Below are 25310 nucleotides of genomic sequence, written 5' to 3'. Positions count from 1 at the left end.
ATCTACATAACGCGATACTTAAATGTGGGATATGCTTTTAATAGGTATACGTGTATTTGTAAACATGCTCAAATCAACTTGGCGACTAAACGTTTATACGTTTTTTTGTTTATGAAATACACTTGTTATATGCTTAAACCTTTTAAAGCACGGCATGTAAGAGACAATACAATTTTTATGCAACAAACTATAACAGAGATGAGAACAATCGAATCTTCTTTTTGATGAAAACAAACGTTTAATTTAATTACAACCAGCTTTTTCTCAAACGTTTTGAATATAATGCACATTTTAATAGGTATCAGTTTAAACAACGTCGCATGTTTTGTTACACGTCGATTACGTAATATAGCTGTGATGACAGTGTTTTCTTCCCCTCAGTTTGAATAAACTATTCAGGAAATACGAATTTGGTACTTGCTATATTTTTTCGAATGATTTTTTATAATACTGTAGGTTGAAAAATACATACATATCTACACACACACACATACACACACAAACAAACACACGCACGGACAAACACGCACACACACACATATTTATATATTTATATATATACATACATATATATATATATATATATATATATATATATATATATATATATATATATATATATATATATATATATATAGGTATGTACATATGTATGTTTATGTGTATATATAGGCTTACATCTGAAGTGCATTTCTATGATCAACTGTATTAACAAGTGATTTACGTAGTGGTGGATAAGATGACTTTAAGAATGAACTTCCTGGTGGTTACCAAATACGCCTTGTATTTGTATACACAGTTAAGGGTCGAGTAAAAAAAATCTCCCCTTATCAGATATTTACATTATATCCGGTTAACATGGAGAAATATGTAACGTGTTATGTTGAAACTCTCAATCTTACTGTGTGTGCTTCATACAAGTCAGTTGATAACTGATTGTGATGCCAACACAGTGTGCTATTAAATGTTGTAAAACTTACAGTAAAGTGGACGTATTCAATTTATTTTATGTAATTTGTACTTACAGTTGATTACTAAACGTGCGTGTAATAGTTGAAACGAATATAATTTGTTTCTTGACGTGCTTACTCATTTTTTTTTATGATCGGTTTTGCTTCCTGACGTTCAATTCTAAAAATGCCACAATAAGCGGACGTTGTCATTGCGTCTTTAGCACGTAAAGAACACTTTAACCATTTTTAACGAGCATCAAAAGAAACAGGCTGTTGCTAATATTAATAGTTTCTATTTATGTATTAATTTTAATTTTTTTTTTCATTGGATTTTAAACAATTTGCAACCACGGTTTACATTTAATGAGCTTTATAAAAACCTAATTAGGATTTATTTTTTAGTTATGAAATATATTACATGTTTAATCTCAATAAAAGGTTTTTTGCCTTAGCACTACCTTTAAAAAATAATCAAGCGATATATTTGTTCCAGTATTACAGATTAAAGGTGTCAACAAACCAGCCATATTGATCTACATGTTATGAGTTTTAAAATATCAAAAAATGTTCAACAATTTTATCTTATTGCTGCTTGCTGTCATTTCAGCTGATCGTGTACAATCAGGTACATATATAGGGGGGGTCTATATGTAAATATATATATATATATATATATATATATATATATATATATATATATATATATATATATATATATTTATTTATTTATTTATATTTATACACATACATATTCTTTTTTAACCAATCAAACTTAGTAGTATTTGCACACGTCACTAAATGGATACTATATAATATACATTCTAGCCTGTACAGAAAAAGGCTGGTTTGGCACATCTTGTCAGTACAGGTGTCACTGCACTGATGACAAGTGTCACACTACCACAGGTGAATGTGTCAACGGTTCTAAATGTGTGAGAGGCTGGTTCGGTCCAAGCTGCCAATATCGTAAGTGAGAACGCCATTTATTAATGTACATTATGTTAGGCAAGTATTTGTACATCATCAGCTCTTGTGGTAGTTCAAATAACATTAATCGAATCGGAGTGCGAAAGTCTTTAGGACAATACGCTTATCGTACTCAGCAAGTATATTTCTAAATCACACTTTTGGATATGCCCTATTTAAACTGCACTAAATCATTTAAGGTGTAATGCGCATAATAAACCCAAATGCTGATATGTTGTCTTAATTGGTCTTTTGCACTTTTTGGATAATTTGTCCATTTTTATATTAAGAAAATACTTACTTTAATGATACTTTTTTAATGCGTTAAAATACTATTTTACGCCCCCTCCCACCACCCCCCCCCCCAAATAATTAAATAATAATCAATTTGTCTCAATCTTACAAGTTTTCTACGGAGAGTGTAAAATCCGTCATCATATTCAGTTTGGCGTAATTGGAAAGCGTTATTTCTCATATTTTTGAGAATTGTATTTCCCATCATCTCAGAAATACTTGAAGCTTACTATCAGCTTTACAAATTACACAGAATTGTTATTTTCGTGACCTACTTTTCGTTACTTTCTGCTGTTTTTATTTATATTTTAAAAATTCGCAGTTTATTACACTAAAAACCCTCCTACTTTCTTGTTATGAAACAGTCCCCATCATATTTTTCGTAATTGTTCTTCATGCAAAAGCAAAACTTGTGTTATGAGAGCATTGTTATGGCTTTCATAGAAAAAAAAATATGGTAAATAACATACACATTTTGAAACTTGTGCACACTAAAAAGATGCGATATCTCAGACCTTGAGAATTCTGACCAGTAGCTCCTTCAAAACTTGTTGTGACAAAAGTTATAATATATTTAAAGATATAAGACGTTCAAATTTGATTGCTATAAGTGCATACATAAAAAATCCTTAGCTTTTTTATAGTACCCAATTTTCTAATTGGCGGAGGTATTTTTCGGGTTTCCGTGACTACCGAAATTGTTCTAACCCTTTTTTTATGCTGCTTATCACTTACTTTCATTTGCCAAACTTGGTACAATTATTCAAACAGTTCTGATCTTAAAACATCATAAAAAAAAAACATTTTAAAAAATTGAGCATATCCCCTTACTATTAATGACTACCCCCTACTGAGCTTTATAAATATATTAATTACCTTAAATACTTATCATTTGTTGACAGAGGACCTTGTCACGGAGTACACATTTATCCCACAACCTGCTGTAAACAAACTAACAGACAGTGACGATACCACATGTGATGACAATGCCAAATATTCTATAACACTTGCCTGGAATATACATTACAGAATTTCATGGATAAGGATTGTATACACTGCCTCAGGTTTGCTATTACGCTTGTAATACTGACAGCAAAAGTTTGATTTAAACCTTCCTTAACCAATTTGTCTAAGCTTATTATTTATACATAATTCACTCATAATATTATTTAGCACAACAAGGCGGTATTACGTTTTTAAAAATAATACAAATTCTTTTTGATGATGTAAACAAATTAATATAATTATAAGTCCTGTTCCTAGAAATTGATATACAATTGTATTTACTTAAACACTATTCACTCCATAAAATAATTTTTTGTCTATTCTATTTTATATCAACATAAAGAGCCTTTGAAAGCAATTAACCTCACGCTAGGGAACGATGTGTGTGACACCATTGCAACCTCGGTTGTGGATAATACAACCACGGACACCTTTTGCTACATGAATGGAATTTATGGCTCTTTGACTTTAATGTTGAGTCAAGCGGTAGTATTGTGCTCAGTGTATGTTAATGGAGGTAGGTTTCTATACAAAAAATATGTACACACAAACACCAACGTATTTCATATATATGCATATATATATATATATATATATATATATATATATATATATATATATATATATATATATATATATATATACATATATATATGTATATATATAGGTATATATATATATATATATATACATGTATTTGTATAACATATATAATATAGTATATATATATATATAAATTATATATATAATAAATAATATATATATATATATATATATATATATTCATATATATATATATATATATATATATATATGTATATATATATATATATATATATATATATATATATATATATATATATATAATTGTCTTTTGAGGTCGGAATGTCGCATTAAGGCAAACAGCAGTCCAGTCAACTAATTATGCAGGTAAATACATACACAATGTCACAGATATACAAGCTAGCAATGCAGTTGACGGAGACCGCAACAGCAACTTCAAAGAGAGCTCGTGCACGCATACTAATGACAATGACCCCAATCCGCAATGGAGTGTGACGTTTTCATCTGTGAATGTGGTAGACAGGTATATCCTTTACAACAGAGGTAAGTTTTGTAATCGTATATGTACTGGTCTTTAGTTAACAATACTGTTAACATAGTTTTGCTCTTGTTTTATTGTTGAACTTGAAATAACTGAATTTCAGCTGATTTCAGTGAGAGGCTTGGTGGATTTAAGCTAGTTAGCTACTCTGCCTATAACTTGCCTGTGTTTAACTATGACGAATCGGGCGAAATTTTACCTACTTACACCATCACATATGTGGGGAAAGAGGTTATGAGTGTTGCCATAACTGCTGTTAGCATATTGACGCTATGTGAAGTGGAAATATACGGGGGTATGTGTTTCAACTTTAATAACTTATTTCATGTTGTGTGTTTATTTATTTAACCCTTCATTTCATGATTTGGATCTTGCATAATTTGTGCAAAATACTCAGAATATAAAAAAAATATATAATATACAGTCAGTAAACACATTTTTTTTTTGGAATTAGTTCATCTTTTAAATCTTTTTTAGTACATTCTGTCGTTTCTTTTAAAACAATTCATTCTTCAAATTAAATGGTTTTAGTGGACTTTTAGTAAAACAAACTTTTGGCCTTAATTTTATTTAGCGAGTTTTTTTTTTTGACTTTGTGAAAAGATAGAAAATGTGCTCCTGGCTATTTTGGACTAGACTGTGACCAACAATGCCGCTGTAACGACACATCTGAGACTTGCATGTCTATCACTGGTGGATGTTTATCTGGGTGTTTGTCTGGGTACTATGGCCAGGGATGTCAGATGGGTGTGTATTACTCTACTTTTTAATTTTGCTTTATAAATAGATGCCAAATCTTAAATTACATTGAATATAACATATTGTGTGTAGAGATAAAAGTTTATCTGGTAATTTATTTTTAACTACTGACTGGAGGAAATTTAAATGTTTCTTCATGTCGCTAAAACAAAAGTGTTAAAATAGGGAATGTTTTAAAAAATGTATAAACATGTAAGAAATATATAAAACTAGATGATTGATGTAGATGTTTTGTTACTAGAATAGAGCAGCACAATATGCATTTTCTATGTTATGCACGCATTTTCAAAATGTATCGAGACATAGTTTATGTTGTTTTTAAATTTCATTTAATCGAAAATGTGATCGTTAAGTGTTTCAGTAAGCAAATATTTAAATTTATCAATTCATAATGTTGCTGTTTTGTTTGAAGCGTGTCCAGCAACAAAGTGGGGTGTTGACTGTCTCAAAGATTGCAGTCCTCTTTGTATCCACTCCAAAATGTGTGATCGGACAAATGGCTTGTGTAATGATGGATGTGTAGCTGGATACTTTGGTCCAACGTGTAACCATGGTAAGAATGGAAATCTACGATAAATTAAATTACGTAGTATATATATATATATATATATATATATATATATATATATATATATATATATATATATATATATATATATATATATATAATCCAATTGGCATATGTTTTTTGTTGTTGTCTATAATATTAGAATGCCCAGAAGGTAAATGGGGAGAGAACTGTATCAACAATTGTAGTGAGCACTGTGCTAATGCTGCGCCTTGCAACATACGAAACGGAACATGTGAAGCAGGCTGCAGTCCTGGTTACCTTGGTGACACGTGTAACACGGGTATACATCATTTAACATTTGTCAACGAAAAAAATACATAACTGACGCGAAAGTTAATACAGTTAATTTAACACACAGTTGATAGGTGAACTTTGATTACACAATTTTCTTGCAGTTGACTTTACCTAATAATTTTAATAAAAGCAAATATAAATCCAATTACAATAAGAAACAGGTGAAATCTCTTACAAATTTTAGAGAACAATGTTTTTATTCACTAGGCTACATGTATTTTATGTTCATATTTTCAGCGCATTTACGAAGCTTATTAATTTACACGGTTTATTTTCTTTATTTTCTAATCTTAAGCAGTTCTTTCTTTTTTGAAGTCGACATAACAACTAAAAATATGAGCTTTAAACCTAATCAACAGCTAATCTCTAAAAAATGTATTTGCCTTTTCTCTACATTGATGATCTCCCTCTGGTATAAAAGCAAAAGTCCGTGACCAACAGCATACCGAAGAAAGCAAGCTGATTTAAAGATCGCTCGTACTTAATCCAGTTAATCCCCCGTTATTTTAGAAATCGTTTAATTAATTTTTAAATTATAATTCATCATCCAATTATTATTTTTTAAAAAGCGGAATGCTCGATAACAGTTTAAAAATTATCTGCATTAGAAGTGGTTTGAAATCGAGTTACAAAATGTGCCACAACTCGCGAATATAGGATGCGAACTAAATAAAAGCTTATCAGCCTCTCTAAAAGTAAAGTTACAAAAAAAAGTTTTAAGGAAAGCAAAGATAATAATCACTAATATTTTACTATGGTTTGTTCATGGTAAATGATGGTATATACATTACTTTTGTAGCATTACGTACTAAGAATAACATGTTATATATCAATTTATGATACTTGAGAGGACAGTCCGCCAACAGTCAATACTGTATTGTATACACTATTTGTTAGAATGTAACAATTTGACCTTTGGCCTGAACTGTCTGGAGAACTGTTCCATCAACTGTGGTGGGGATAGAAAATGTGACATTGTTAGCGGCTTTTGTTTGCAAGGTTGCAAGTCTAAATATGGCGGTCGCGTGTGTGATCAGCGTGAGTAACATTTGGATTGACAAATAGGGTTGAAACATAGTTTTGTGGTGTATATAAGTCAAGAACGTTAAACAATTGTTATAGATTGTCTTTGTTATAAATTAAATTTTCTGATTATACTATTTAAAATAAATAGTTATATTAATTAACTTTTGTTCCCTTGTTACCGCTTGTAGAATGTTTCGTTCTGTTGATATAACTTGACAGTAATCCAGGAAAGTGGAACAGAACCTCCTCTTGTGATTATCATTCCTGCAGCTCTGGGGGCTATCGTAGCGGTGTCGGTCATTGGAGTTGTTGTAATATATAAGAGGTAAAATATTCGTGTGTACCTTAACACATAAACACATTCTTCATATCTTATTTTTATTATTTTACTGGAACCCTGCTTGTTATCTTGTTGCTTTTCAAAGGCGCAAGAAATCTAACGATCCATCAGTTGAAATACAGGATAAAGTACAAGACTGTAAACAATCTTTTGAGTCCACAAATTTGGCAACACATTTGGCAGGTAAAAAAACAAAATTACAATGTCATAGTATTTAATATATTACTAAACCACCCGTCACCTGCCCTGTGTCCCGCCTAAATCCAATAAGCAACTTTATCAATCACTTCTAAAAAAAAAAATTAACATTGACATGATGTGTCTCGAAACCGTGGTACCTGAATGCTAACCTATTACACTAACATCTTATCTATCTAGTCTCTGCAATTCAGAGACATATTTAGTTGTATTTTGTACTTTGATTCTGCTTAAGAAACTTGATTTACGTGAATAGGCCCTAATATTATTTTAAATTAAATTTTATCACAAATTAGACAATTCTATAGTTAAACAAACATAGATTTATATAAAATAATTAAGGCCTGAAATAGTATACTATAGAAAATTATTATTTGCATAGCATATATTCTAGATCTAGGTAGAGCTAGATCTAGAAGTAGACTACGGCTTAAGTTAAGCCTAGTTTTTTTCGAGATCTATAACCTAGATAGATAAATCCCATGTATTCTCAAATTAGACGATCATTGGTACTAAAAAGCAAAGATTTATATCAAATATTAAAAGGACTAACATAGTTTTTATAATTGATTTTATTTATAACTAATTAACTTTGGTTTGACCGAATTTCTAGATTTTATATCTAGATCTAGGATTAACTTTTCCTTTGTCCGACAGCTGATCTCTAGATCTAGAGAAATTTATTGTATACTCAAATTAGAAGAACAGTTGCAAATTGATAATAGTGTTGGAACCTAATAAAAGTAGCAAACTGACGTATCGTTAAAGCTATAGCCGACAGAAACTTAGCTTTGTAATGCGATAATTTTTGAATGGGCAACAAAATCTTCGATGGATACCGCCATGATTGTTTTAAAAAGCAAATAAATCATGTTCTGAACTTTATAGTTAAAGTGGTTATCTACAACCTAATATATTAATAAATAAAAAAACGTCTTTAAACAAATTTGTGATTATCAGTTTGGTCAAAAAGAACATTATTCTTTACCTAAATAGGTATTTTACAGATCTAGACATAGTGCAGATTCTCTCATCTAACCAAACAGAAAAAAAAAAAAAATAAATAAATATACAAACAATAAAACAATCTTGAGCTTTATTAGCATATAGATGGATTACGACGGCATGTTTGCCTCAGTGTTTCTTCCAGACTTTTTTCTCCAGGGGGGCACTTGAACATTTCGGGGGGGGGGGGGGGGGGGGCGGTAGACTTTCTTCATTAAATTTAATTTCGTTCGGGGGGCGGTAAAAATGTTTCGGCCCCCCCCCCCCCCCCCGAAGAGATGCCTGGAAGAAACTCTGGTTTGCCTTAGTACAGCAAGTCCTATACAAATATTTTATTTAACCCTTAAACAATAAAACATGAATTTAGGAGAGACTGTGGACGAACAAGTTGTAAACAAATCACCAGAACATGAAGTGATGATCGAAAATATGTATTCGCTCGCTGAGTCCATTGATGGATCTATTGCTATCCACCAGCTGGCTTACTTCATGAATACACATGACAGACGGTATTTTGATGAACAGTTCAAGGTAATTCCTTTCATGTGTTATCAATTTTATCTTCTTTACCTTTTCAAAACAAGTTCATTTCAAGTAGCTTGTCAAAAATAAACATGTTAACTGTGTTTGTTTCTACAGCATATGGAGAGCTTCGTTTGTAACCGAACGAATGCCATTAATTAAATGCAAACATATTATTTATGTCTATACATGTCTAAAACTTTTTTTTCCTTACACTTTCAGAATATACCAGCACCTGAAAATGTTTCCACAACGATTGGTCTCAGCCAAAAGAATAGACACAAAAATAGATACAAGAATATCTGCACATGTAGGTATCATATGTTATATATGTAAAGAAATGTGTATGTATTATAATTTTATTGTATTTTATATTGTTGATATGATTATCTGCATGTTCGATAGATGACCATTCTAGAGTACATCTAAACATCAATGAAGAAAAGAATGAAGGCGACTACATTAACGCTTCCTACATACAGGTAGGCCAACTGAACAAATTACACTTTGTTAAATATTTCAGGCTGTTGAATTGGTGTGTACTCAATATAAGTTTTCTATACTTTATGCTGTTAAATTTGTGTGTACTGAATATTCGTCTTCTATATTTTAGGGATACAAACATGAGGAAAAATTCATCGCATCTCAAGGTATTACTAAATAACCTTCGATTAGATTGTAGCACTTTAAATAAAGTATGTTATCTAGTTATAAAACTAATGCTAAAATAGTTAACCAAAATCAAATGTCATGCTACCAAAACAATGTTACCTAATATTTGTTTATTAGAGTTTAAGTAAAATTTATTACACAAATATACATGTTCAAATATTCATTACATTTGTGTGCGTAATATAGGTCCAAACAGTATTATTATCAACGACTTTGTACGAATGTTGTGGGAACAGAAAGTAGAAAAGGTAGTCATGGTGACTAATTTGATAGAGGAAGGAAAGGTAATTTAACATTATTTCTGATTGTAAAACAGTATATTTCTTGTCATTATATATATAATGGAGCATTAGTGAATAATTTCATCTATTCAGGTAAAATGCGACCAGTACTGGCCAGAGGATGGGAAGATGATGTTTGGAGATATTAAAGTCAAACTGGCTGTCACACATGTGTTTGCTGATTACACGATCAGAAGATTGCTGTTAAGTAAGGTAATAACATGAAAGCACTACATCTCAACTAATTTAAACTATTCTGATTTTGCAAATTGTAAATTATAGACAATTATAACTATTTGTTAGCCGTTTTTTTTGGAACGAAAGTGAAGTAAGTTTCAATTGAAAAGACACTTTTTAAAAACAAAGTTTAATTACATTTGTAAAACCACAGAAAGGTACGGACGTCCAACAGGTGACCCAGTTCCACTTCACGTCATGGCCGGACAAGGGCGTGCCCATAACTCCCTGGGCGTTGGTGGACTTTGAGCAGAGGGTGGCATTCAACCCCACCAGTAGACCTGTGGTCGTCCACTGCAGGTAGGCTTGCTGGATACTAGGAATAATTTATTGTGTGTGTGTATATACAACATGTTGTTCTTTTATAATGAATCATAACTCCATTAATACTTGCTTTTTTTCTGTTGTCAATTGCGAATTCACTCGTTGTACATAATTTTCGGATTTCATACATTTTCTGCCAAATATTTACGGTTACAAAGTCCCTAGTTTTAACTTTGAAACATTTTATTTAGGGAAGTATTACTCAGTCTCTAAAACTAACTAGATTTGTTATTTAGTAGATCGATTGTATACTCGACCGATTTATATTTTATTTATAAAAGAGGATACGAAAACACCAAACGTCTCAGCTGAATAATATTCGGGTATTTAGATATGGACATATTGCTGACATGATCACTTGATTTTAGCGCTGGTGTTGGCCGTACAGGGACATTTATCGCACTGAGAAATGTGATGAGAGAAGCTGAGGAGACTGGACGTGTTAATTTCTTACAGACAGTCGCCAGGCTAAGACAGGACAGGATGAATATGGTACAAACAGCGGTAGGTGGATGGGGCTTTTTGGGCAGGCAGAAGGGGCTTTTTGGGTAGGTCAATGGGGCGTTTAGGCTAGGGTGATGGGGCTTGTAGGTTAGGTTAATGGGGCTTTTTGGCAAAGTAAAATGGGCTTTGAGACTAGGTTGGTCTGGCTTTTTGGTTAGGTTAATGGGGCTTTTTGGCCATACTGAAGGGGCTTTTGAGGCTAGGTTAAATGGGCTATAAGGCTAGCTTGATGGGGCTTTTAAACTACATAAAATGCTTCACAATTTAAACACTTCTGTATGAGATCAGGATATGTATTTATAATTATTGTCTTACTAATGTATTATCAATGGTATAATTTATCGATAAAAGAGTACACAAAGTCTAATATTGCAAAAATTGTTTTGTTAATACTGTTTTACAATAGACATTACTGGAACAATTAATGTTTTAGTTCCAATCTACTTTGCTTAGTTTATTAAAAATAGATAATGTAATTTAGACGTTTCTATATTTCTTTTAAGTTTCAACATCAAAATAATTTTATAGAAAATTAAAGCCTTTATGTTTTCTTCAGGAACAATACGAATTTCTCCACAAAGCAGCACAAGTAGCAATAGCATGTATAGGTACCACAATCACAGCCTATGATGTTGACGAGAAGGTTCAACATCTTCTGGACAAATCTGTGTCGGGGAAAACTAATCTGGAGAATGAATTTCATGTAAGCCACGAGTGTATGATGTATGTTGATGAGCAAGATATATTATTTAAGAGTAAGCATGTAAGCATGTATTCTCTTCAACCCAGTCGGTATGTGCTCTAAGCGCTGACTTACAGACAGCTGGTAAAGAAGAAGAAAAAGAATTGAAGGTTTACGAAAACAACCAAGATGTGGACTTGATGAGGAAAAACCGATGCCCAGAGATAATGCCGAGTAATGTACTTTTCCTTTAACATTTATGTGTATTTTTGCTATAAACTACCAACAATAAGTATTTTAACGACTATTATATGTATTGATTATCTAGCACTGTAAAAAGTGTTTTCATGGATGTTGTAGCCCATACAAATATTTTAAATCCGTCTGTGTGTGTTTTTTTACCGCTTACAAACTGAAAAATACGTTTTTAATTATGTTTCCTTATTAATTAATCCAATGGATTGTTGCGTAAATTCTTATCAGTGTCAATTATATTTTCGTAGATCAGCTGTACCGTGCTAAGTTGTCTAGAAGCAGACCAGAAGACAGCGACTACATTAACGCGGTTGTCTTTCCTGTAAGTTGGTTTACCACACATAGTCATGGTAAGCTGTATACAGCTAATTCACATACTCATGAAGTTAACTGTTTTAATTCCACCTGACCATCAGAACTTCACCAAACTTGACCATCAGCAGATTATAATTTTTTTTTTAAATTCCACCTGACCATCAGAGCTTCACCAAACTTGACCATCAACAAATTATAAAAACTTTTAATTCCACCTGGCAATCAGAGCTTCACCAAACTTGACCATCAACAAATTATAAAATCTTTGTTTTAATTCCACCTGAACATCAGAGCTTCACCAAACTTGACCATCAACAAATTATAAAATCTTTGTTTTAATTCCACCTGACCATCAGAGCTTCACCAAACTTGACCATCAACTGCTGACACAACTGCCCCTGCCAACAACTGTGGAAGACTTCTGGAGGCTGATTGCTGAGTACAACGTCACGTTGGTGGTGGTGTTTGATGTGGGACTCGTGCTACACGATAAGGTACTCGTTCGTTTATGAGCTTGTACACACACGTAAAACAAGATTCCATTAAAGACTTTATGGTCGTTAAGCACGGTGCAAACAAAATACTTTGAAATCAATGTTTTATTTGCAAGAATCATAATCCAATTCACATTTTAAATTACATTGACATAATCTACTTGGAAACTAGTTTCAAAATATCCAAATTACTTTCACATGATTGTAGACTTAAAATGTGTTAATATTTATAAAAATATGAAGTCGTTGTTAGTGATTCATTAAATACCGGACATTATTCTAGACATTAGGTCACTACCTGCCAGCATCAGTCAATGAGATGTTGAACATCAGAGACTACACAGTGGAGCTCAAGTCAAGCAACACACACACATTATGGGAGGAAAAAAATGTTGTCGTTAGAACTATGGGACCTCTACAGCTGAAGTCATTCAATGTAAGCTCAAGTAATGAGGATAAATACAATGTTAATTGAAGTATAGGTTGTGTGAATTTATTTCACAACGTTTTAGAACAATCCTGTCATGTTGCAGACACAAGACGGTCACACTGTTCTACATCTACAAAGTAAACTCACCACACTGGACACAAAGACGTTGCTGCAGTTTATAAAACAAACAAGAAAACACTCAAACAAGAAAGGAAGAGTGCTATACATGTGCAGGTATGTGTTTTTGAAGATAGAGTTGGTTAAACATGTATATACATATACCTCTATATATTTAAATTCATGTTTTTAAAAGCAGGATAACGAGTTTATTTTTCTTGGTTTTTAAATCTTTCAGCCCAGTCTAATAGAAAATAGTTAACAAAACAATGTATAATTACAATAAAGTGTAATTTAATTCCTAATATTACGCCTTGTATTTTTAAAAATATACCTTACATATGCAAATTTTATATTCAAACAAATGAATATAATGAATAATTCGATGACCAGAGATGGGGCCACCTACAGCGGTCTTGTCTGTGTTTTGAACCTCCTACTAGACAGGATGGACAATGACCTACGGCTAACTGTGCCATTAGTTGTTGGGGCGGTCAAGTCCATTCGTCCACAGGTCATTCCTACACTGGTGAGTTCTGTTATCAATGTATTGTTTAATGTAACGAAGTGATTCGGTTCACTGCTACTGTAATGCATAAAGTCTCTATTATATTACTGCGATAGTTATTTGCTGTGCAGCAAAACATTTTAAAAAGATGATTACTTACGTTCAACTTTGATTTCAAGTCTATCAACTCTTCTATTCTTATTTTCTTTTCTTCCTATTTTATTTTCACCATATTATTCTGTGTAGAATTTTTGTTATGAAATTACTGTACCAACTTGCAATGTATTCCTACAGGAACAGTACCACTGCCTGTATCAAGTGCTACAAAGATACAGCGATACGACGACCACATACAGCAACTTTGAGAAGAAATCTGAAAAACTAATACAGCATTTAGATAATAATGTTGATGACAATGTACTGTATGCAAATACTGAGTAATCATAACATTCACATAGCTGGACAATTTCGTTATGCATTTGATGTTAACCAGGGGAAGTAATACTGTAAACGTTACTGCTTTCGTTATTTTCAAGTTGTTCCCCTTGTTATCATGAACCCTTACCACTATAAGTGCCAGGAAATATCCTTACAAAACATAATAAAATACATCTTCATCATCGTGGCCTAAACAATACTTTTGCACTTTATAATACTGATGATTTGTTATTTTATCGATTACTAATTATAACATGTATATATTTTAACAGTTATAATTATAAACAAGTGAGTCGTGGGGAGGGGGATGTATTTATTCCAGTATTTTTTTTTTATTTATTTTAAAACAGTTATTGTGTATTGCTTTAAAAGAAATGTCTTCACACGGTAACAATGTACACACTTCATATTATTTTATTCAACTAATTGTTAGTAAAATACTCTGTTTAAATCTTTTTTTTTTTATTTTATTAAATTACAAATGCATTTAAAATATAATTTTACTTATTTTATTTTAGCCTTGTCAATTTGTCTGAACGATAACTAAACATCCGAGTTTTCAATTCAAATAGAATAAATGTTATTATAGACTTTTAAATTTACCATGATGTTAATTTTTAGTTTTGTGTCGCTGTAATTTAGGTGTTCTAGCATTCAGTTGCAGTAATTAAAAAAAAATTATTCAATTGAAAATTCGGATGTTTAAAATTAGGGTAAACTTTGTTTCATGTAAACTTCCATTGTCACGTGTACTCTTACTACATGATATTTCTTATATATATTTTAAGTTGTTTCACATCTATATATTCTAGATTTCTGCCTACAAGTTTTTGCTGCACGATTAAAAAATAAAAAATAAAGCATTAGTTGCACTGTTTAAAATCTATACATAACACTTATGTTATCAATGTTTTATTATAATACCCAACAGATGCCTCGTTACAGTACATCAGCTGTTTTACATGGTCGTTTCCGGTAAACCGGTCTGATAAGACGTATGACATGTCTTGGGAAGACTTGTGTAAATCGAACATTGGTTTTTCACGCGTCTGCCAGTGTCAGCCTAAAATGATAAACGACTACCTGTTAAACATCTCGTGTTATCAATATATAACCGGTATTTCTGGTTTAGGTGTTGACTCACAATAATCCATTCATAAGCTGTGTGACATTCTAAATGTATCCGCATAGGATTGGAGGTACAGTGGGCAGCTGATGTAGACTTATCATGTCTATCTGACCTCGACACTTGCGATACTGTCTGTCAGATCTATACCCAGCCAGCTTTACTATGAGTCAGATACCCATCACAGATGAGCATACTTAGCAATCAAGTGTTTCTTTCAGACTTTTTTTCCGTGGTGGGGGGGGGGGGGCACTTAAATTTTTCGGGGGGGGGGGGGTGGTGGGCGGACTAAAATTTCTGGGGGGGGGGGGGTGGACACTGTTAAAAGTATATATTTTCTATATAAATTCCATTTCCTTTGGGGGGTGGGCGATTGATTTTCTTTCGTGTTATTAGCAGTTCAATGCGAAGTACTATAAGCTAATTATTTTACTTAACATTCATGTGCAACTGCTTGAGGTGTGAGTAAAAAACAAAACAATGTGAACATAAAACAATCAACCAAATTTGTATAGGGTTGGTTATACGGGTAGATGAAAAAATAGTTAACTTTATGAAAACATGAAGCGGCTTTCAATTGTTTTAGTTCTTCATTCGTATTTATTTACACAATCGATTCGTGTTGCAAAAAAACAGTCCTACTTTATTTTTACTTTCTCGTATACTAGGTACAGAGGAAGTATTTTAATCGGGCAAAAAAAAATTGAAATCAAAATTTTAACAACTCTCGACGTTTTACACCTCCCTGAGTCGGATAGCTTAGTTTTGCAATTTTGTCCGTATGCCTGTGTGTGTGTCTTTCTCTACCTTATTTGCCTTCTTTCAAATTTTGGGTCACAAAAAACCGCTTATGAAATTATCAAGTGCTAATATTCTGCACTATTATACACATGTTGTTTGCTTTTGCTGTACGAGATTCTATTTTATTTTATGCAGTTTAAGTAATGGATTAAAAATCATGTCATATTAGCTCGAGTTACCTTACCCAGTAGTGTTATATAGGAATTTTCAAGTAGGTTTATGGGAGATCACTCTCGCTTTATTTCTAAAATGTACAGAATTTAAAATGTAAGATTTACTCTAGCTAGAGTTGAATGATACTCAACACGTCTCGGGGTATGGTGTGATTTACTTCCGTGTCAGCGCTAATCTAGCTCATGCTTTGGCATGTGAGTTCATACTTTTCTACTATCTATAGCGGACACATTGTTTCTGAATTTTTATAACGGATATTTAAATATTATTTGACTCACACGATTGAGACAGTATGATTCAGAATTGTTGTTTGGCGTTGATTATCATAAGTTGGATGGAACTAGGGAGTATTTTAAAATATTTTAAACTTTTGAACTGTTATTGAAGGACCTAAGGTAAATGTAGGATATTGTGGGAAGAAAAAAAATGGGTTTTAGTATCAGATAAGCTGCAGTTACCTCGAGACCGTTTGATGCTAAAAATAGACACAGGTATGCCCTTTAGGCGGATGTAATTTTAGACCGATAATTCAGAGACTGTGTAGTCAATACAACACGATAACTCTCGGGTCATAGGAGTCATTCCGTGGTTTGTTTATGAAATTTGTTATGCAAATATAATTCCAAGTTTTAGGTAATTAGATTTCAAATTCAAAAGATGTATCAATATGTGATATACTATAATATACTATATACTTCTCTGTTTTGTATGCTTTTAATACGTGTATATGTGAACATGCTCAAATAGACTTGGCGATTAAACGTGTATACATTTTTTGTTTATTTTATAAGTTACTAAAGGACATACACTTGTTATATGCTTAAACTTTTTAAAGCAAAGCAAGTGAGAGAAAATGCAATTTTTATGCAACAAACTATAACATACATGAGACCAATTGAATCTACCTTATTGATGAAAACAATGTTTAGTTCGATTATAACCAGCTATTTTTCATATATGTTGCGAAAATAATGCACTTTTTAATAGGTATTAGTTTAAACAATGTCGCGTGCATTGCTAAAAATCATTACGTAAAATTACAGTTAAAATTTAAATAAACCATTCAGATAATATGAATTTGGTACTTGGTATATTTCTTCGAATCATTTTTCTGATTATACTTAAGGTTGAAAAATATATGCATATCCACACACGCATACGCACACACAAACGCAGACACACACACACATATATATATATATATATATATATATATATATATATATATATATATATATATATATATATATATATATATATATATATATATAACCGAAAAGTCTCGAGTTCGAACCCTCGGGCAGATGAGGCTCCTTGGGGACAGCCACTCTTCTAGGAGAGACAACTCCAAAATCAACCAACTGCTGCCTTGTAGTTTGTTCTTGGTTGAACAAAGGCTATGGAAGCAAATCCAAAAAGAAAAGCAGGCTAAAATCTGAGTCAATGGCCTCAATGGCGCATAACCAGTCGACACGTATACTTAATTGTGATGGAGGCTGGTCGAGTCGGCAAAAAGCTCATTGTTGATAAATTCGAAAATGTCTCGAGTTCAAATCCTCTGGCAGATAAGGCTCGATCCCTTCCAACAAAAAAATTAAGAACGAAGAAGATATATATATATATATATATATATATATATATATATATATATATATATATATATATATATATATATATATATATATATATATATATACATTTAATATAATATAAATATACATATGTATGTATATGTGTTTATATACATCTGAAGTCCATTTCTATGTATGATAAACTGTATTGACAAGTGAAGTACGAAGTGGTGAATAAGATGACTTTAAGAATGAACTTCCTGCTAGTTACCAAATACGCCTTATATTTTTATACACAGTTAACCGTCGAGTAAACGAAACTCCCCTTATCAGATATTTACATTATATCTGAATACCCCGGTGTAATAGGTACTGTGTTATGTTAGAACTCTCTAGTTTACTGTGTGTGGTTCATACAAGTCAGTTGAAAACTGAATGTGTTGCTACCTCAGTGTGCTGTCAAATGCTGCAAAACTTAAGTAAGTATAGTTAAACTGTTTGACAACATAAGAGTGGATACACTTATTATTTCTTTTACTAAATGGACGAATCCAGTTCATTTTTTTGTAATCTGTATTTAGAGTTGATTACTACACTTGCGTATAATAGATGAAACGAATACAACTTTGGTTCTTGACGTGCTTACTCAATATTGTTTATGATCGGTTTTGCTAGCTGACGTTAACAAATCTAAAAATGCCTCATAAAGCGGACGTTGTCATGACATCTTTAGCACGTGAACAACACTTCAAACATTTTAACAAGCATAAAAGAAACATGTTATTGCTACCATTAATATTGATTATACTTTTCTATGTATGTATTAAATTGAGATTTAATTATTTTTATATATATATTTCTCTTAGCAGTACAATTAACAAATACAAATCAAGCCATATATTTGCTCCAGTATTACAGATTTAAGTTGTCAAGAAACAAGCCATATAGGCTACATGTTATGAGTTTTGAAATATCAAAAAATGTTCAACAAGTTTACCTTACTGCTGCTTACTGTCATCTCAGATGATCGTGTACTATCAGGTATATATATATATATATAAATATATATATATATATATATATATATATATATATATATATATATATATATATATATATATATATATATTCTGTCTTAGTCTATCAAACTCAGTATAGTTTACACACGTCACTAAATGGATACTATTTTGTATACCTACAAAACATTTCAGCCTGTACAGAAAAAGGCTGGTTTGGCACATCTTGTCAGTACAAGTGTCACTGCACTGATGACAAATGTCACACTACTACGGGTGAATGTGTCAACGGTTCTAAATGTGTGAGAGGCTGGTTCGGTCCAAGTTGCCAATATCGTAAGTCATAACGACATCTTTAAAAAAAAAATTACATTACTTAATGAGAGTATTTTTACCTGGTTAGCTCTAGTGGTAGTTCACAAAAACATTGAGCGAAATGGAGATTAAAAGTGAAAGTCCTGACGACAATATGCTTATCGTAAGGCTATACCAGCAAGTACATGTCTAGATCATACAGTTGGATGGGCCTTTTTTAAACTGCGGGATCCGGCCAAAGGCCGACATTCAAAAGGCCGTAAAGACAAAAGGCCGACAAGTTTTATACAACAACAAACTACAGAGAATTTCAACAAATAAGTTGTTATAAGTTGTAGCTATTTTAATACAATACATCACAACTAACTGATTTCAGTTTAAATAAAAGTTCGATGATTAGATTGCACAGTAGTTGCTTTACTACATTTTGTCCCACCTCTCCCTACACACCTTCGACGATTTAAACGGAAAATTTGATACCCTTTTGATGTCGGCATATTTTCCTACACCATTAAGCTGCACTAAATGACTTAAGTTTAATCAAAGCATAGAGTTCAATACTATTTTAGCTTCCTCCTTCCGAGATAAACATATTAATTACTTTAAACACAAGCAATATCTTTATTGCGATAGAGGACCTGGTCACGGAATACACATTTATCCCACAACCTGCTGTAAACAAACTAACAGACAGTGACGATAGCACATGTGATGACAAGGCCAAAGATTCTATAACACTTGCCTGGAATATACAGTACAGAATTTCATGGATAAGGATTGTATACACTGCCACAGGTTTGCTATTACGCTTGTAATACTGTTAGCATAAAGTTTTTTTCTAGGCTTATAACTTACAGACGTTTATTTTTGTTTTAAATAATTTGCTAATATAAACATTCATTATTTGTATATTATAATCCAGTCATGGTAATTTTTAGTGTTACATTAAAAAATATCGTTTTTAAAAGCAATACACCTACAGTTTAAAAGAGAATAGATAAGTTGTGGTATAAAATAGTTGATGAAGTAAAAAAAAAGTATATAATACTATATAAGTCTTGTTCCTAAAATAGTTTGATGAAACATTTTATTTACGTACACACTACTCCTCGATGAAATAACAACCTTCTATTCTACATTGTATCAACATGAAGAGCCCTTGAGAGCCATTAAACTCAAGCTAGGGAACGATGTGTGTGACACCATAATAACCTCAGTTGTGGATAATACAACCACCGACATCTTTTGCTACACGAATAGAATCCACGACACTTTGGCTTTAAGGTTGAGTCAAGCTGCAATTATTTGCTCAATGTATGTTAATGGAGGTAGGTTTCAATACAATTAATTATTATGTAGGCCTACACACCAACAAAAAAGTATTATATATATATATATATATATATATATATATATATATATATATATATATATATATATATATAATATGTGTGTATATATATATATATATATATATATATATATATATATGTATGTATATATATATATATATATATATATATATATATATATATATATATATATATATATACGTATGTTTCTGTTTCTTTAGACATATCATAGATATAAGATATATGATTTTTATTATCTTTTGAGGGCGAAATGTAGCATTACGACAAACAGCAAGCCAGTCAAGTACCTATGCAGTTATCGGCATAAACTATGCCTATGCTGGCAATGCAGTAGACGGAGACCGAAGTAGTAACTTTGACGATAGATCATGCACGCATACTGATGTCAATCTCCCCAACCCTACATGGAGTGTGACGTTTTCATCTGTCAATGTGGTGGACAGGTATATCCTTTACAACAGAGGTAAGTTATAATAATTGATACGAGTGTTTATACTGTTCTTTAGTGAACAATAAAATTAATATGCGATTGTTCTTGCATTATTCTAGAAACTAAATTATGGAATTTCAGCTAATTTCAGTGAGAGGCTTCGTGGATTTAAGCTAGTTAGCTACTCTACCAATCACTTGCCTGTGTTTAACTATAACGAAGAGGGCAGAGATTTACCTACTTACACCGTCACATCTGAGGGGAAAGAAATTATGAGTGTTACCATAACTGCTGTTAGAATATTGACGCTATGTGAAGTAGAAATATACGGCGGTATGTATTTCGAATATATCAAATTATTGCATGCTGTGTTTATCTCTTGATTGACTGTTCATTTCAGGAACTCAATTTTGCATAATCTTTGCTATTTTTTTTCAGTAAAAAAAATAAATTAAAAAAATCAATAAATAAAAAAGCCAAAATAATGTACAATAAGCAATCATCAAACAAATTTCTTTTTTGGAATTAGTGAATCTTTTAATTTATTTTTTAGTCGACTATTTATTTTTTTAATACAATGTTTTCTTCAAATTAATTTTTTTTAGTAGACTTTTAGTAGCACAAATATTTTGCTTTAATTTAATTTAGCAAATTATTTTTATTTTGTAAGTAGATAGGAAATGTGCCCCTGGCTATTTTGGACTGGACTGTGATAAAATATGCCATTGCAAAAACACATCTGAGACTTGCATGTCTATCACTGGTGGGTGTTTATCTGGGTGTTTGTCTGGGTACTATGGCCAGGGATGTCAGATGGGTGAGTATTGCCCTACTTTTTAACAAAGTAGTCATTTTTATGTAGCATTATAAATAGATGCCAATGCATAAATTAAACTGAATATAATATATTTTCTGTAGAGATGAACGTTTATCGGCTACAATTTTTGTATCTACTGACTAGAGGCAATTTCTTAAGTTTTCAATGGCGTTAAAACATAGATGTAAAAATAGGCAATGTTTTAAGAAATTTATAAAAACTAGATGCTGGTTAAAGATGTTTTGTTACTAAAATAAAGCAACACATGTTAGTTTTCTATGCTATGCACGCATTTTTAAAAATGTCTTGAGACATAGTGTTATTATTAATCAATTTCATTTAACCGAAAATGTGATCGTTAAGTGGTTCAGTAAGCAAACATTTAAATGAGTAGTAAATTTATTTGTGTCGTTTCAAAATGTTTCTATGTTTTGTCTGTAGAGTGTCCAGCAACAAAGTGGGGTGTTGACTGTCTCAAAGATTGCAGTCCTCTTTGTCTCCACTCCAAAATGTGTGATCGGACGAATGGTTCGTGTAATGATGGATGTGTAGCTGGATACTTTGGTTCAATGTGTAATCTTGGTAAGAATGGACATCTACAATAAATTAAATTATGTAATTATATATATATATATATATATATATATATATATATATATATATATATATATATATATATATATATATATATATATATATATATATATATATATATATATATATATGATCCAATTGGCACCTATTCTTTTGTTGTCTGTAATCTTAGAATGCCAAGAAGGGTATTGGGGAGAGAGTTGTGTCAACACGTGTAGTACACACTGTGCTAATGCTAAGGCTTGCAACAGACGAAACGGAACATGTGAAGCAGGCTGCAGCCCTGGTTACCTTGGTGACACGTGTAATACAGGTATACATCGTTCAACATTTCTTAAAGAGAACAATACATAACTGGTGATAACGTTAACACTGTTTTATTTTTATAATATGAGTTAATTAATTAACACAGTTGACAGGTGAGTTTTAATTAAACAATTTTCTTGCAGCTTACTTAAAATAAAAAAAAAACAAATGAAATCTCGTACATATTCTACAGACGAAAGTTTTTTTTATTAACGTACATGTGTTTTATATTCATATTTTCAGCGCATTTAAGTAGCTTATTAATTTACACATTGCATTTTTTTATTGGCTTTATTTTCTACTCTTTAGTAATTCATTCGTTTTGAACTTACGACTTAAAATATTAGCTTAACAACCTAATCAGTAGCTTGCATTCTCTAAAAGAACTTTTATTTGCCTTTTCTCAACGCCTGCGATCTCTCTTGTATGAAAGTAAAAATCATTGACCAACAGCTCACCGCCGAAAGCAATCTGATTTAAAGATCGATAGTACTTAATCCTATTAATCTCCCGAAATAGTAAAGTCTAATTCACTATCTAATTAAATTTAAAAATAATAATAACAAAGACGAAAGCATATTAAAAGTTAATAAAAACCCTCTGCATATGGTTTGAAATTTACTTACAAAATGTGCCACAACTCACAAACTGGTAATGCTTGTGTGCATGTGTATTTAATTTCTGAAAACACACTATAATGTTGGTTATATTAAAATTATTGTGTACAATATTTGTTAGAATGTGACAATTTGACCTTTGGCCTGAATTGTCTGGAGAACTGTTCCATCAACTGTGGTGGGGATGGAAAATGTGACATTGTTAGCGGCTATTGTTTGCAAGGATGCAAGTCTAAATATGGCGGTCACGTGTGTGATAAGCGTGAGTAACATTTGGATTAACAACTAAGGTTGAAACATAGATTTTTGGGGTGTACAAGTAAAGTTAAACAATTGTTACAGATTGTCTTCGTTAAAAATAAAATTGTATGATTATAATATTTAAAAATAATAGTTATATATAGCTTTTGTTTCATTGTTACCGCTTCTAGTATCTTATGTTCTGTGTGTTTAATACATTAAAATTACCTTGAAACAATAAGATGTATATAACATATCAATAAAATAGTATATAACTTTACAGTAAAACAGGAAAGTGGAACAGAACCTCCTGTTGAGATCATCATTCCAGTCGTTCTGGGAGCTATCATAGCGGTGTCGGTTATTGGAGTTTTTGTAATATTTAAGAGGTGAAGTTTCAAATGTCCGTTTTTATATACATACAACAATACACATATACGATCGTGTTATTTTACTGAAACTGCTTGTTATCCTGTTTAATTTCAAAGGCGCAAGAAATCTAACGATACGTCAGTAGAAACACCGGGTAAATTACAAGACTGTAAACAATCTTTGGAGTCCTCAAAATTGGAAGGTAAAAAAATAAATTACAATCATAATCTAGATAGTATTTCATATATTATAACGATGGAATATTTGTCTTTATACAGCAAGTCATACATACGACTCACTAGAAAACGGAGTAATGATTGAAAATTCGTATTTGGTCGTCGAGTCCATTGACGGATCTATCGCCGTCCATCAGTTGAGTGACTTCATGCACACACATGACAGACGGTATTTTGATGAACAATTCAAGGTGATTACTTTCATGTGTAATTAATGTCATATTCCTCATTTTTTTCAAAACAAATTAATTTCAAATAGCTTATCAAAATTATATATAATAACTTTGTTTTTATTTCACTGGCTTATGGCGAGCTTTGTTTATAAGAGATGTAATGCCATTAACTAAATGCAAACATATTATTTTGTCTATACTTGCCTAAACCTTCCGCTGTATACCCACAGATTATACCAGCACCTGAAAATGTTTCTACATCGATTGGCCTCAGCCAAAAGAATAGACACAAAAACAGATACAAAAATATATGCACTTGTAGGTATCAGGGGTTATATAATATGTCTAGTATTTTTAATTGCATTATAGATTTTTTAATATGACTACCTGCTTGTTTTGATAGATGACCATTCTAGAGTACATCTAAACATCAATGAAGAAAAAAATGAAGGCGACTATATTAACGCTTCCTACATAGAGGTAGGCCTACTCAACAAATTATACTTTGTCAACTATTTCAGGATGTTCAATTTGTGTGTAGTCAATACAAGTTTTCTATATTTTAGGGATACAAAAATGAGGAAAAATTCATTGCATCTCAAGGTATTACCAAATAACAATCGATTAGATTATAGATCTTTAGATAAATTATATAATCTAGTCACAATACAAATGTAATAATAGAAAACAAAATGAAATGTCAAGACAAGTAAACAATTTTACATAATATTTGCTTATTAGAGTTTAAGTAAAATTTATTACACAAATATATATGTTCAAATAATCATTACATTTGTGTGCGTAATATAGGTCCAAATAATATTATTATCAACGACTTTGTACGAATGTTGTGG

At 31.6% G+C, this 25310-nt stretch overlaps 2 protein-coding genes across 2 annotated transcripts; both read left to right on the top strand.

Moving 5' to 3' along the window:
* Positions 1-1515: 1515 nt before the first annotated feature.
* Positions 1516-25310, top strand: LOC131953864 (uncharacterized). The gene is made up of 16 exons (XM_059317273.1): positions 1516-1578; positions 1779-1919; positions 3116-3277; positions 3562-3735; positions 20916-21134; positions 21243-21434; positions 21775-21918; positions 22360-22500; positions 22685-22825; positions 23557-23697; positions 23959-24064; positions 24164-24474; positions 24687-24774; positions 24860-24936; positions 25023-25059; positions 25267-25310. Exons 1-12 carry the CDS (start codon positions 1518-1520, stop codon positions 24366-24368), a joined length of 1827 nt encoding a protein of 608 aa, XP_059173256.1. The 5' UTR covers positions 1516-1517; the 3' UTR covers positions 24369-24474; positions 24687-24774; positions 24860-24936; positions 25023-25059; positions 25267-25310.
* LOC131953863 (receptor-type tyrosine-protein phosphatase epsilon-like) lies at positions 4455-14468 on the top strand. Its single transcript, XM_059317272.1, has 23 exons — positions 4455-4618; positions 4927-5070; positions 5495-5635; positions 5793-5933; positions 6845-6985; positions 7193-7298; positions 7399-7496; positions 8884-9047; positions 9261-9348; positions 9444-9520; positions 9652-9688; positions 9897-9994; positions 10085-10204; positions 10383-10528; positions 10921-11056; positions 11613-11759; positions 11846-11972; positions 12242-12315; positions 12665-12802; positions 13086-13238; positions 13336-13466; positions 13743-13878; positions 14152-14468. The coding sequence occupies exons 1-23, from the start codon at positions 4558-4560 to the stop codon at positions 14296-14298; spliced, it is 2751 nt and encodes a 916-aa protein (XP_059173255.1). The 5' UTR covers positions 4455-4557; the 3' UTR covers positions 14299-14468.

This window comes from Physella acuta, unplaced genomic scaffold (genome assembly GCF_028476545.2).
Source record: "Physella acuta isolate Inbredline_101_S28 unplaced genomic scaffold, ASM2847654v3 ptg000960l, whole genome shotgun sequence".
Lineage (NCBI taxonomy): Eukaryota > Metazoa > Mollusca > Gastropoda > Physidae > Physella > Physella acuta.
Note: the sequence above shows the minus strand (reverse complement) of the source record. Positions and strands in the feature narration are given on the sequence as shown.